This window comes from Gorilla gorilla, chromosome 9 (genome assembly GCF_029281585.2).
Source record: "Gorilla gorilla gorilla isolate KB3781 chromosome 9, NHGRI_mGorGor1-v2.1_pri, whole genome shotgun sequence".
Classification (NCBI taxonomy): domain Eukaryota; kingdom Metazoa; phylum Chordata; class Mammalia; order Primates; family Hominidae; genus Gorilla; species Gorilla gorilla.
In genome coordinates this window covers 116,729,008-116,742,380 of record NC_073233.2, presented here as the reverse complement: position 1 = coordinate 116,742,380, position 13,373 = coordinate 116,729,008, and the positions used below count along the sequence as shown (strand labels likewise).

The window sequence follows — 13,373 nt, the reverse complement described above, 5'->3', positions numbered from 1 at the left end:
TGTTCAATTTCATCAGCCTCAGACTTTTGTTTAATAAATCATACTTTTGGCCAGTTGCGGTGGCTCACATCCATAATCCCAGCACTTTGGGAGGCCGAGGAGGGCGGATCACGGGGTCAGGAGATCAAGACCATCCTGGCTAATGCAGTGAAACTCTGTCTCTACTAAAAATACAAAAAATTAGCTGCGGATGGTGGCACATGCGTGTAGTCCCAGCTACTCGGGAGGCTGAGGCAGGAGAATCGCTTGAACCTGGGAGGCAGAGGTTGCAGTGGGCCAAGATCGCGTCACTGCACTCCAGCCTCGGTGACTGAGCGAGACTCCATCTTAAAAAATAAATAAATAAATAAAAATCACACTTTCTTTTCAAAAGCAGCACAGTAGTGAGATATTGCTGAGGATCTATTTCCTCAAGTTTCAGCACTGTTGTTCCTTTTCCTTACATTTCTACAAAATCATTCCAGCGACCAGGGATTCCTGCTAGCACTTGTGACCCTCAAAGCAAAAGGAAATCTAGCTAGATAATGAGGTAAAGCTGTATTCCAGGATTATGTAACCTACCTGAACTCAAAAAGCAATGTGGTCTATTGATCATTGCTACAAGTATTTTTCTAGATCTTAGTTTAAAATCTGTAGGTCATAAGAATATACAACATCTTGTTAGCTAAAGTAAAAACAATTCTATTGTGCAATTCAAGTATTTCTCTGCTAAAGAAAGTTTTGATACCCAAAAGACCTATATTTCCCAAACCACTATTAGGTACCCAGCAAACCTTCGTAACAGTTTCAGCTTCGTATTTATCTTCCATTCCCAATTCTGCACATAATATAATCTAGGCAGAACTTAGATCTATCTTTTAACAAAAAGTCATATCAGATTCCTGAGAGGTCCATTCCAACTTTAGTTTATCCTACTCACACTTTAAAGCAATCTTTCTTAGAAGTACTTTCAATATGCCAGAGAAGATTCATTTCTAAAATTGAAAATTCACATTAAGTTTTCTCTTTTCTGGGAAATAAAGATAATTCCATGAAACTTCATTCAAGCACTTTCCCCAAAATTAAAAAAAAAAATACTGTGTCCTTTATATCCTTCCTTGTATAATAAAATGATGTTTGCTGCATGAAACACAAAACAAGGTAGAAAGACAGCTACGTGAGTCCTCCCTTTCTTACACTTTCAGTTTCTATGCAGTGATTGCTTAAAATAGCTATAAACAGCTATGACTACATTTCCTGGTAAATTAAGTCTGCAAGCACCACATTCTTTGACCATTAAAATATCTCTGGATAGCTTGTAGGTTCAGGGATCAAAGGGATGCTCTACCTGGAATCTGACTAAAGTGATTCAGAAGGCAATATCCTAAGCAGCACAATGATTAGGTTTACATAAGAGGATCAACGAGAAGACAAAGTTTACTCAAAAACTAAGTCACATCTGTCATTTAAAGCACACGCACTGAGAGAAACCTGATAATTTACATCATATTTCTCCTTACATATCACAGAAATTTGTGCCATCACCCCTTTACCAAGTGTTTCCAAATAATCTCTTCTGGGTCTGCTTCCAAAAGGTACCTCAAAAGCCATGAGAGCCTTCATCCCCTGTCACTTTCATTTGAAAGGAAGCTGGGTGCAAAAGGTTGGTTTGAGCTCATTCCTTGGGCTCTGTCAGTCAGCCTGAACCTGTCACTGCAGGCAGTCCTCAGTGTCTTGAGGAATGTTTGAGTCCTGGCTGCAGACCAGCCACTGATCCCTCTGGTAATATCACTCTTACAAAAGGGCTACCATCTCTGAGCACTCAGAAAAGGGCTGCGAAATGGAGGTAGCTAAACTATTCAGAGCAATAATAAAACACAGCCTCTGTCTATTTAAAGCTCCTGGCTGAGCTGCAAAGCCATGTCACCTCTTCTTTCTGTTCTTAGTCCAATGCTTAGTGGTTACATAGAAATGAGACCTTCCCTTGACAAGAAAAATCTTCCTCCTTTTTTAGATGTCAGGAAACAAACACACAGGACAAACACAGAAGGGGAGTGGGAAATGGAAGGAAGAGTTTGGCATAAGGAGTTCACTTCAGAGATCAACCCCCAGTGAAAATGCCTGATTGTGACGACTTTATCATTTTTTCATTTCCCCAGCAGACACAGTATTAAAACCAAATATACACACCAATTTATGGGGGAATAAAAGAAGAGGTTTCCAGGAGGATAGCTCAAGGGTGATAGCAATTTCTTACAGCTTAAACCATTATGAAAAAAAAATCGAGCATACACCATCAATAAGTATAAAAAATAAACCATATTTAGTAATATATATACAAATATGCATGAATAAACACAAAGGAAATACAGTAACAGGGCTTTCTTTGGCTCTAGATTATATCTTTCATTTTACATTTATATATGCAGAAATGAGAGCTTCTTAGTGAAATAAAATGGGCTTATTTTATGCTGAACATGCAATATTCATAAATATCAAATGCTTTTATTAGATTTAAGATTTTCTTCTTAAATTTAAATCTTTCCCACTACAGCCTCTGAAATCTAGTGTCCCTGCTATGGTGGTTCACGCCTGCACGTTAAAGCATATGCAGAAGCCTCCACCTTATTTAGCAGTCAGGCTACACACACTGGAGCTCTCGTTTTTGGGCACCTTTGAAGACAGAGTGATATTTAATACTGAATATAAGCAGTCTTTTCTGCTTATATTCAGTATTAAATAATTGCTTCCCACTTCAGAACTATAGCATGAGTTATCGTCTCTGACTTGCTCTCTAAGTGCTATGGCCAGCATGGAAAAAAAATGATGAAGAACATTATAGCCTTCCTCAAGGGAGTTGGAGCTTCGCTAACTGCCAAAAAGAAATCATGGCTAGTCAGAAACAGCACAATGAGATACAGCATGAGAAATGACATACGTTATTGGGCCCTAGTTCTAGGAAATCATTTCTACTAAATGTCCTCAGAATGCAGAAGCTGAACACTTCTCAGTGACAAACACATTAGATAAAAATCATGGCTGCACATGGACGGTGTTTATAATTGTACATACATACCTGAGGAAAACTGTACATATGTATTTGCTGAAAAGTATCTGTTACAGAATATAGTAAAAGTGGGAGATACAGAATGCTTTTCTCCTAGATTCTAAGAGCTGAACTGATGCTTTCAGAGTTACCTGTTATGAGGTTGGGTTCACACAGGCTGTCTACCTGAAGATGATACAGATGAAAATCCTATCAGGCCTGGCCCACAGAGTCCACTGCCTTTTGTATTTAATAGATGCAAAATATATGGAAAAAAGTGGCGGAGTAAATGGGGCAAAGCCCAGTAACAAATTATCTTAGGGATTTTTCGTCCTGCACCAGAGGAATACAAGAAAGTGAATAGAAGGCCACATGGGCTTGAATCCAATTGGAATATCATGATATACAAATAATATATAAAATCCATGTTGAAAAGAAGAGGATTTAAATTCCATTTTAACATTATAAGCATTGTTCTTGCCAAAATATAAAATGCTTTTGTCCATTCTACCTTAACAGAGCTTGGAAAAATAAATGTATATAAACCCTTACGTTTGCTTGTCTCTTGTTGGCTTCTCTTCTGGCTTCCCTTTCTTTCAGTCTTTTCTCCTGGAGACAAGGAAGAGGAGAAAAATTAGCAGGATATAATTAGGTATAAAACAGACTACACATTCATTACAGTTTTATTTCCCTAAAGCTAACTAATATATGACATTCATTTTTCAACAAATGTTTACTGACTACTACTATGGGATTGGCACAAGTATTCATGAATCATTAAGAATTTGTCAGACAGATCTGGAATCAAATCCCAGTTCTATATCACTTACTCTGGCTATGCAACGGTTAGTACTGACTTTCAAATAAAACACACACTAACAGGACAGGTAAAACATAATGTACAATTATACAAGAGACACATTCTAGAGATTACTTGGAATTTCTAGAAACCAAGTTCAATGGAAGGAAATGGAAAGGAGAAAAAAGAAAAACTCAGAAAGCTTTTGGCTTGCTAATTATCAAAGAGCTTCTTTAGAAAATGACTGATCTCAAACCTTGGTCTTCATGTGCCAAATCTAGTGCTTTTTGCGATACATTCTAATAAAAATAAAAATGTTAACATTCAGGGGTTAAACATTAACAGATGTGACTTTAAAAACAGAAGAAAATAATAACTAGTATTATTTTAGCAAGCAGCCAATTAATGCAATAGTGATTATCAAACTTTATCCCTGAATTGGTTCTCTAATGAGATTATAACAGACGTTCTGCCACGAAATTAAAATAATCTCAATGCTTCCCCAAGTTTTGGGGAAAAATAAGTTAATGGATGGCAGTTTCTAAACAATCTGTGCCTAAATTAAGTTGGCACCAATTACTGATCTTCTTTGAGGATTAGCAGACTACAAAATATATGAAAGAAGCAAAACAAGATTAAAGAAAAAATATGATATAACTGATCATAACTAACACTTCATTTGAGCTGGCTTTAGCTTGTGGATACATGCATTTGTAGCTTTATCTCCCTTCTCTTTCCACCCCACCCCCCATGCAGTTTTCCTGTGTTAGACACTAAAATGGAATATAACTATATTTTATGTTATTCTACGAAGATCACAATGACTTTTGAGTGTTTTGTTGCTTACATTAAGACTATAGCTATATATCAAGGAACTACAGAGAGCAATAAAATTGTACTTTCATAAAAATTTCTTTGTCCATTAGCACATTACTGTTATTTTCTTACCAACAGAAGTAGTTCAGAATTATTAAGTATCAACAATGCGCTAGGTAGGCATTTCATATAACAATTTGGTTATCTTTTTAAATCTATGTAACAGAACTTATAAAGGTATTACTATTCCCATTCTATAGATGAAAAATGGAAGATCAAAGTAACTAAGTAACTTGCCTGATGTCACACATAGTAAGTGATGGACTTGGGACTAAACTGGGCCTGGGGAGCCGAAGTCCTCACTCCCTCAAATCTAGCGCACCACTACACTTCATACTCCTCCACTGGAACACTGACTTCACTTTGTAGGTTCGTACATAGTATTTGTATCCGTATCAATATGTTTTAGACAAATGTTGCCAATTCTTTCATCATAAATAATCTGCTACCATACAGGTCTTTTCATCCTGATAGCATTTTTTTTTCTGACAGCATTTTATAGACATTACTTAATTAATTTTGCCAGTCTTCTGTGCAGAAGAAACAGATAATTGACCATATTTAAAAGCCATGCAAATTTTTGTTGTAATTATTCAACAACTGATCTTCCTCCAACACATCAGTGTCTGAAAATGGCACTTCAAAGTTGCAAAGAATAACTTCGACATATTCACATCAGAAAAATCCTTTCTACTCAAGCAAACATAACCATGCTGGGGTTTTCCATTTAGTCATTTTAATCACAGCAGAAAAAAATGGACAATTTTCTACTTTTACTGAATTCCAATATTAATTCATTATAGTCATTAAAAGATATTTTAAATTTCAGCTTTAAATTGGCTATCAGAATTTATATGTGCATGTAAATGAGATAATTTTCCCTTTTAAATTTTCTACCAAAATTTTCAGACGGACAAGAGACATCCAAAGACTTTTACAACATGAAGTGAATGTTACCAAGACATGAAACAAATGCACCAATGACAAACTTTTAATACTGAGTGAAACTAAAAGAAAATAATTTGAAGTGAATCATTAGAAAACGTTTCTTTCTTATCTGAAAAAGCTTTATTAGTACTCTGAAAAGAGCCAAGAGTAAACATCAAGACAGAAGCAAAAGAACTGGAAGTAGATTTATCATAATTCAAAAGTTAGAAAATGAATATATTCTTTGTGGGAGTAGGAAAAAAATAATTTTCTAAAGACAGTTTATGACATATGACAAAACAAAGATAAAAGGCTGGAGTACAATTACTTCAGGAGAAAAGTATAAGTGAATCTTATTAGATTCAGTAACTGAAGTCCTCCTCCCCTTTTAATTAGGTGTGGCTCAAATGCCTTAAATCCTTTATTTTTCCTATTTTATTTTTGAGGACATACTGGTACCAAAAACTATTTTATGCTACAAAAAAAGAAGGCAAAATGTTATCTTTAGTTCTGCCATGCTACAAATGATTAAGTATAAGGGGAGCATGAAATTCAATAATGAAAATCAAATTCACAAGGGACAGAAAAACAGAAAATCAAATTTCAAGGTATAAAATACTACCTTTATAGATATTATACTTCTTTTGGATTCTCACACACTATAGGTCCTTAGCTTCCAGAAAAGAAACTACCATGAAATATGAATTTCATGAGCAGTCCTGACTACTAATTTAAACTTTTTCATTCTAGGGTGATACCTGAAAATTTGTAATTTGAAAATAAGACTCATTTTTGGGAGGTTATGGAAGTATATTCCATTTGCATGATTCTCAGGCAACTGTGTCAGTTTGGTAAGGAATTGACTCCCCAGCTATCACATAAGGAAGAAGGGGACATGTATCTTTACTTCAGTATTAGAATAACCTATTTTTCAAAAAAGAAAACTGGCTTAACAAAAGTGAGCAAAAGAAAGATCATGAGAATTGTTAAGTCCCAAAGATATCCCCTACCCTCCAAGAACAAAATTCCAGTAAATCTAAACCCTTCCCAGGAACTTAACACAACAAGGTTCTCCGATCTGTTACCTATTTTACAGAGTTTTGCTTGAACGACATTAAAAAGTGGACTTCTATGTATAAATCTGTAACAACTATAACAAGGATACAAAGACAGAATGAGAAAAACAAATTGATGTGGAAACACTGATTCACTAGTTAAATCCTTTGAATATTTACCGAGCCACATGGTAGGCTCTGCATACATATAATGGGCAAAAGAGATATAGACCATCGCCCTTTGCAGTTTATAACTTAATCCTATCAGACTCCCTGATTCCACTGGCACCAAACTGCTCCCTGCTCCTCAACCCCAATCTCTACCTACTCACCATCAACCTAATAACCAACCCACCTCTCCAACACCATATGGTTTTTAAAAAAATCCCCAAAAGGAAGCATGAAAATAGATCAGATTTATGTAATTCTGAATACTTGTCTCATTTTCGATGCTGGATATAAAGAGAGCCCAAACACCAAGATATTGAGCTAAATGTCACTAGATGTTATAAGCTCATGAGAGTAAGAACAGACACCTCCCCAGGCAGACATCTCCAAATGATAGGCAAAGGTTCTATACCAACAGGTTGGCTTCCATTTTAATAATAAACCTGGTTGTGACAGTAGAAGGGCTGAAACTAGAAGGAAAAAGGGTTGTCATGAAAAGGATCTTTTATCCTCTCATATAAATAAGCTTCATTCACAACAGCCATTTCAGAATTAGGCACCAGATACTGAGTCCCTTGTCCTCAAGATGACATTTCTGATCTTAGTAAAATTTCATTAAGGACCATGTGAGCCAGAGCAGTCTCTGGCTCTTACTTTAGACTCTTAAATGGCCATAGCTATGGAAAAATGGATACTGGCACTAGTATATGTACATATATAGCTGTGCAATGAACATTCAGGAATAAGTGGTATTAGTATGGAGTCTTAAACTATACTACTAACCACAACATTTAATTTATTCTTAATTTATTAGAGATCAATGACCTTGTTCTGGAAACAAGAAAAATTTCCATTATTTGTCATCTGTTCTTCAAAACCCTCTACTCTTATGATCATCCTCCACCTTTTAATTCACTGCTTCAGAGTTACCCTCCTGTAAAAGAACGTCTGATGGCTTGAAATAGGTAGCAACACAGCTGAATAGTTAAAAAGCATAAAGTTTAAAGAGTAACAAAGACCTTGGGGTAAGAGTCCCAGGGCTGCTGTTTGCAAGCTGCAGGGTTCTGGACACATTACTTGACCCTTCTAAGTCTTAGTTTTGTAATCTGTAAAAATGATGCTAGCTCACTGATTTCAAAAGTTAATCATTAGCATATAATATGACGATACATGTAAACTTACTGCAGGGTCCAGTTAAGCAAGTGTTACTTGTTATTGTTAATATTCTTGTGGCTACTATTCCTCAGATGCCTGATTAGTTTCCCTCTTTCTTAACTATCACACAAATTTATGGTTAAGTCATCTGGATTCCATGTCAACTCAATTATGTGTCAACAACAATAAAACAAGATAGATTTTCTAAAGTCTTCCTTTAATTCTTTCTTAACTTTCTAATGTTCATGCTGGTAGTAAACGGAACCTAGAGTAATGCTGTACCATCTCTGGAAGCAGTCCAGAGCCACATCTTGACATGTTTATGTTATCTAAATTCATAATCCGATATAGATAAAGCACTCGAATTTCAAGGGAATGAAAGAGCTTCATAATGAATTGTTTTTCTCTATTCTCAGCTGTGATAGCAAATATTATCACCTTCAGTACAAGTCATCTTTCAGAACTAAGAATGATGACACAACACAGAGCAGATTTTCACTCCATTGAAGTAAAAATCATTCAAAAATAGGATCCATGGCCTATCTTTCAACAGTTCTGACTGAATTATTAGAAAACACATTGCTTCTATGTAAGAGTGGCATTTTGTCTTTACAGTTTACTAGTTTACTAATGGTTTCATATGCAAATGTTACAGCTTTTGCTGTATTTTTATTTCCAATGATTGATTCCAGAGGTTCTAAAGAGAAAATAAAAATAACAGACCTATTTAAGCACAGCTACCTATAAGTGTCAGACAAAGCTGAAGGCTGGGGTGGTCTCATAAGAAAGCGGTGCTTAAAGGCTACAACGACAACTCATGAAGAGCAACTAAAGCTGCTAAATGACCCAAGGCAGTTACAGAAGGATCCCTGAAGTCCAGAGTAGCAGCTATGAATTTTGGCAAGCAGGTAGCTTGAGTTCTACTCCCAGTGATGCCATGAAACTATATGGTTTGGTTTGGTTTGGTTTGGTTTGTACTCTAAACCAGTTAGAACCTTTAGATCTCTTACATATAAGGGAATTGAAATTCGTATGTCAAATAGATGTCTGCACTCTCATGTTTATTGCAACGTTATTCACAATAGTCAAGATGTGGAAAAACTGAAGTGCCCATCAACAAACAATGGATTAAATAAATGTAGTATATATATGTACAATGGAATACTATTCAGCCTTAAGGAAAATACAGAATTCCGTCATTTTCAACAAGAAGACATTTAGCGGAGTGAAATAAGCCAGGCAGAGGGGCAAATAACACACGATCTCACTTATCTGTGGAATCTAGTTCATAGAAGTAGACTTCATAAGAGCTCACAGAAGTAGAGCGTAGAGTGGTGGTTACCAAGGACTGGGTGGAAGGCTTGCAGGGGAGATGGGCAAAGGGAAGATGTTGGTTATAGTGTATAAAGTTTCCATTAGACAGGAGGAATAAGTTCTGATGATCTATTGTACAGCTTGGTGACCATGTTAGTAATAATGTATTATATACTTCAAAATAGCTAAAAGAATGGATTTTAAATGTTTTCACCACAAAGTAATGATAAATATTTGAAGTGATGGTTATGTTAATTAGCCTGATTTGATTATTGCACAACATATACATGTAATGACATATCTCATTGTACCCCATACATACAATTATTATGTGTCAATTAAAGATAACAAAATTTTAAAATAAACAATAAATGTAAAAAATTTTTATAATTCAGTTTTCTAAATCTTTAAGACAAAGATTTACTTGAACCACATTAGAAATTATATAGCTTTCAGAATTTGGTAGATGAAAAATATGATTCAAAGACAGGTGTAACAGTATGAGGGAAAAACAAGTAAGACAAAATGAGTAGCTGAATCCTACTATACTAAGACTGAGTGCACATGCAAAGCTATGATTCAAGGCTGTCAACTTTTAAACGCAAGACCAAACAACTACTTCCAAACAGAATCATTGAGACTAAATTCACTTACATATTAAATATCCTATCCTTTAAACCAAATATATAATATTTTGAACATGCTGAAAAAAAATGCCAAGGCTTACAAAATCTTCTACAATTAATATACATTAAAAGAAATGTGTCAAATACAGAAGCATGTGATAGGTTTTACGAAGTTTTTTTTGCATACGCAAAATTCATTCAGGCACATCCCTTATTCACAACTTTGGGTCAAAAGTTTCATCACCTTTTTCTGTCTTCCTGAAGTAAAGCTTCCCCTAGACCCTGTTGTCAGTATTTTCAATATTCTTTGGGGACATACAGTTCTTCTCAATATACTTTCATAGAAGTAACAAAATTATGAGTGACAGCCTCAAAGGGAAACAGAATTACATTTGCCCAAGGAAAAACCCTACACTAAAAGAACTAAGAATTGTCATTATAGTAGTAGTATATACTCAGTTAGGAAAAAAATGTGACTTCAAAAACCAACAATGTGTTCAAGTAAAGCAATTAATTAAAGCAAAGTAATTTGTGCAGGATTAATAATATATTTAGTTTTTAAAGTAAAGTTTTAATAGTTACTGGAAATAAGTAAAGAAGAAAGTCTTTGTTTGTTTGTTTGTTTGTTTGTTTTTGAGACGGAGTCTCGCTCTGTCGCCCAGGCTGGAGTGCAGTGGTGCGATCTCGGCTCACTGCAAGCTCCGCCTCCCGGGTTCATGCCATTCTCCTGCCTCAGCCTCCGGAGTAGCTGGGACTACAGGCGCCCGCCATCACGACTGGCTAATTTTGGGTTTTTTTCTGCATTTTTTTAGTAGAGATGGGGTTTCACCGTGTTAGCCAGGATGGTCTCGATCTCCTGACCCTATGATCCGCCCACCTCGGCCTCCCAAAGTGCTGGGATTACAGGCGTGAGCCACCACGCCCGGCAAGAAGAAACTCTTTTCATCAAGTAAAGCAAGCAACCTGACTTGTCAGGGAGGAAAAAATTACAAATCAAAATTTTATTTTCCAAACAGTTAAGGATGATTTTATTCCCATGTCTTAACTAGATCTATGGAGCCAGAGGATCTCACTGACATCTGGCACTAAGTCCCACTCCTACTCCCTAATTTTTCAGATTAGGAAAGCAAAGTCCCAATCAGTGACTAGTAATCCAAACTGGACTGGGTATAAACTGTAATTACTTTTTCACCAACCTAGTAATTCCACACTGAGGACTCAAGTACAGGTTATTCCACAGTACAGCACAGTATTCTTCCCACCAAACATCACTGCTTCACTTTCCCACATGTGAAGATGTGCCACTTAAGAAAACATTCCTTATTTCCTGGGTAGAAATCCACTCTATGACAGCTTGGTGCATAAATGATTTGAGTGCCCATATTTGTGCCTTATGTATGCTATTGTAGTAAACATGCTAATGCTACAGTACTCACGAATGCAAAGTTTTCTCTAATACACACAAATACATATGTGTGTTTACCAATGAAAATACTACAAAATCAATCATGTATCAGGTAACATTTATATCAGTCGAATAGAGAAAACTATTCTAATTATTTGTTTCTTTGTGCTTTTTTTCCAGGTAAGATTTTCAAAATCCTATTTGGAAGGTATGTCTTGTGCAGAATACACCTATTTTCCATAAAATAGAAAGTTGTCACTTAAAAAAAAAAATACTGTGACTCTTGTAGTCACAGAAGTACTGGTTTCAAAACCAGCTATATGTAAAGTTCAAGTGATTTCTCTCTCAACTTTGTCAGCCCAAAACTTTTCTGTTCAACCTTGCTATGAGATAGTCATGGAGACAGTCTGAAAAATCACATGCTATGTTCTAATAATGATGCAAAGAAAATCATTTACAAGCTCAAAGCTAAGCGAAAATGGAAAAGTGTACAACGATACACCTTTCATATAAGAAAAGAAGAAAAAATATGTATTCCTATTTATTTCTATCTGCATAAAGAAAGTGAAAGGACATGTTTAAAATTAAAAGTAGTTAGCTATAAGGGTGTAGGTATGAATTCAACAGACAGATATAGGCAGAAGCATGAATTCTCAATGTGCAATTTTTTTTTTTTTTTTTTTTTTTTTTTTGAGATGGAGTCTCACTCCTGTTGCCCAGGCTGGAGTGCAGTGGCACGACCTCGGCTCACTGCAACCTCCGCCTCCCAGGTTCAAGCAATTCTCCTGACTCAGCCTCCTGAGTAGCTGGGATTACAGGTGTGTGCCACCATGCACAGCTAATTTTTGTATTTTTAGTAGATGGGGTTTCACTATGTTGGTCAGGCTGGTCTTGAACTCCTGACCTCGTGATCCACTCACCTCAGCCTCCCAAAGTGCTGGGATTACAGGTGTGAGCCATCGCGCCCAGCCAATGTGCAATTTTTTTATCTTGATTTTTGAGCCATGTGAATATATTATTCATTCCAAAACATTTTATGTAAAAAAAAAAAAAAAAAAGGATGTGCAAGCAGCTTTTGTGCAGTAACAGCATATCCACAGTTAACTAAGACTTAATTATAATCCTCCTGAAGATGGAGGGACCCACGTACATATGTTAGTTTTTTCTTGTTTTTGTTTTTTAAAGAGACAGAATCTTGCTATATTGCCTTTTATTAATGAGTGGCTATTCACAGGTGCAGTTATAGCACACTACTGCCTCAAGTTCCTAGACTCAAGTTATCCTCCTGCCTCAAGTTCCTAGACTCAAGTTATCCTCCTGCCTCAGCCTCTTAAGTAGCCAGAACTACAGGTGCAAACTACTGCACCCACTCAGCAGCACCCAGATATTTTAAATATTCTATGTTCACAGCCTATGGCAGAGCCTAGCAAACAAACACTGTATAAAACAATTTGCCAATTTGAAATTAACTTTCTAAAGGTTTCCAGAACAATATTCAATGACATGGATATAGTAATAACTTCCACATGGGAGAAAAGAGATGGCAAGGAAGGGGAAGAGGGTGAACATTATTTTATGTAAATCCTTCATATTTCTTTTACTGCTGGCTACAACTTAAAAATGCAGTACATTCTTGCTCAGTTGTCCCCTGGATAAATACTCTAAGTAGATTGCAAGCTGAAACATGACAAGTTCCTGATACTCTTAATATTAAAGATTTTAACAAATTGCTAATATCAAATTTCAATTTAAGTGCTGCACTAAGAGTAGCAATGCAAGAAATGTTTAGTTCTCTCATTAACATAAATATCCAACAATTACAACCAGTACGTTTCAGGTTCATCTGTTCTCCATATTTTTGGAATGCTTTTCTCAACATTCATTTTCCATCCCTAAAGCTATCTCCAATATCTACTTTTTCATCAAATGCTACTCTGAAGCTGCATCAAATATTAAAATAAAGAAATGAGAATTGCTGTTCTATTTTTATAAAAAAGTGTGTACTGGTCCATGAAAGGTCAAA

General features: G+C 35.9%; 1 protein-coding gene across 1 annotated transcript in view; it reads right to left on the bottom strand.

Annotated features, from left to right (window-relative positions):
- Positions 1 to 13,373, bottom strand: part of DDX10 (DEAD-box helicase 10) — a 275,386-nt gene that overhangs the window by 83,324 nt on the left and 178,689 nt on the right. The window contains exon 16 of the mRNA XM_031016341.3: positions 3,578 to 3,634. Coding sequence (XP_030872201.1) covers positions 3,578 to 3,634 — 57 coding nt within the window. The remainder of the gene's footprint in view (positions 1 to 3,577; positions 3,635 to 13,373) is intronic.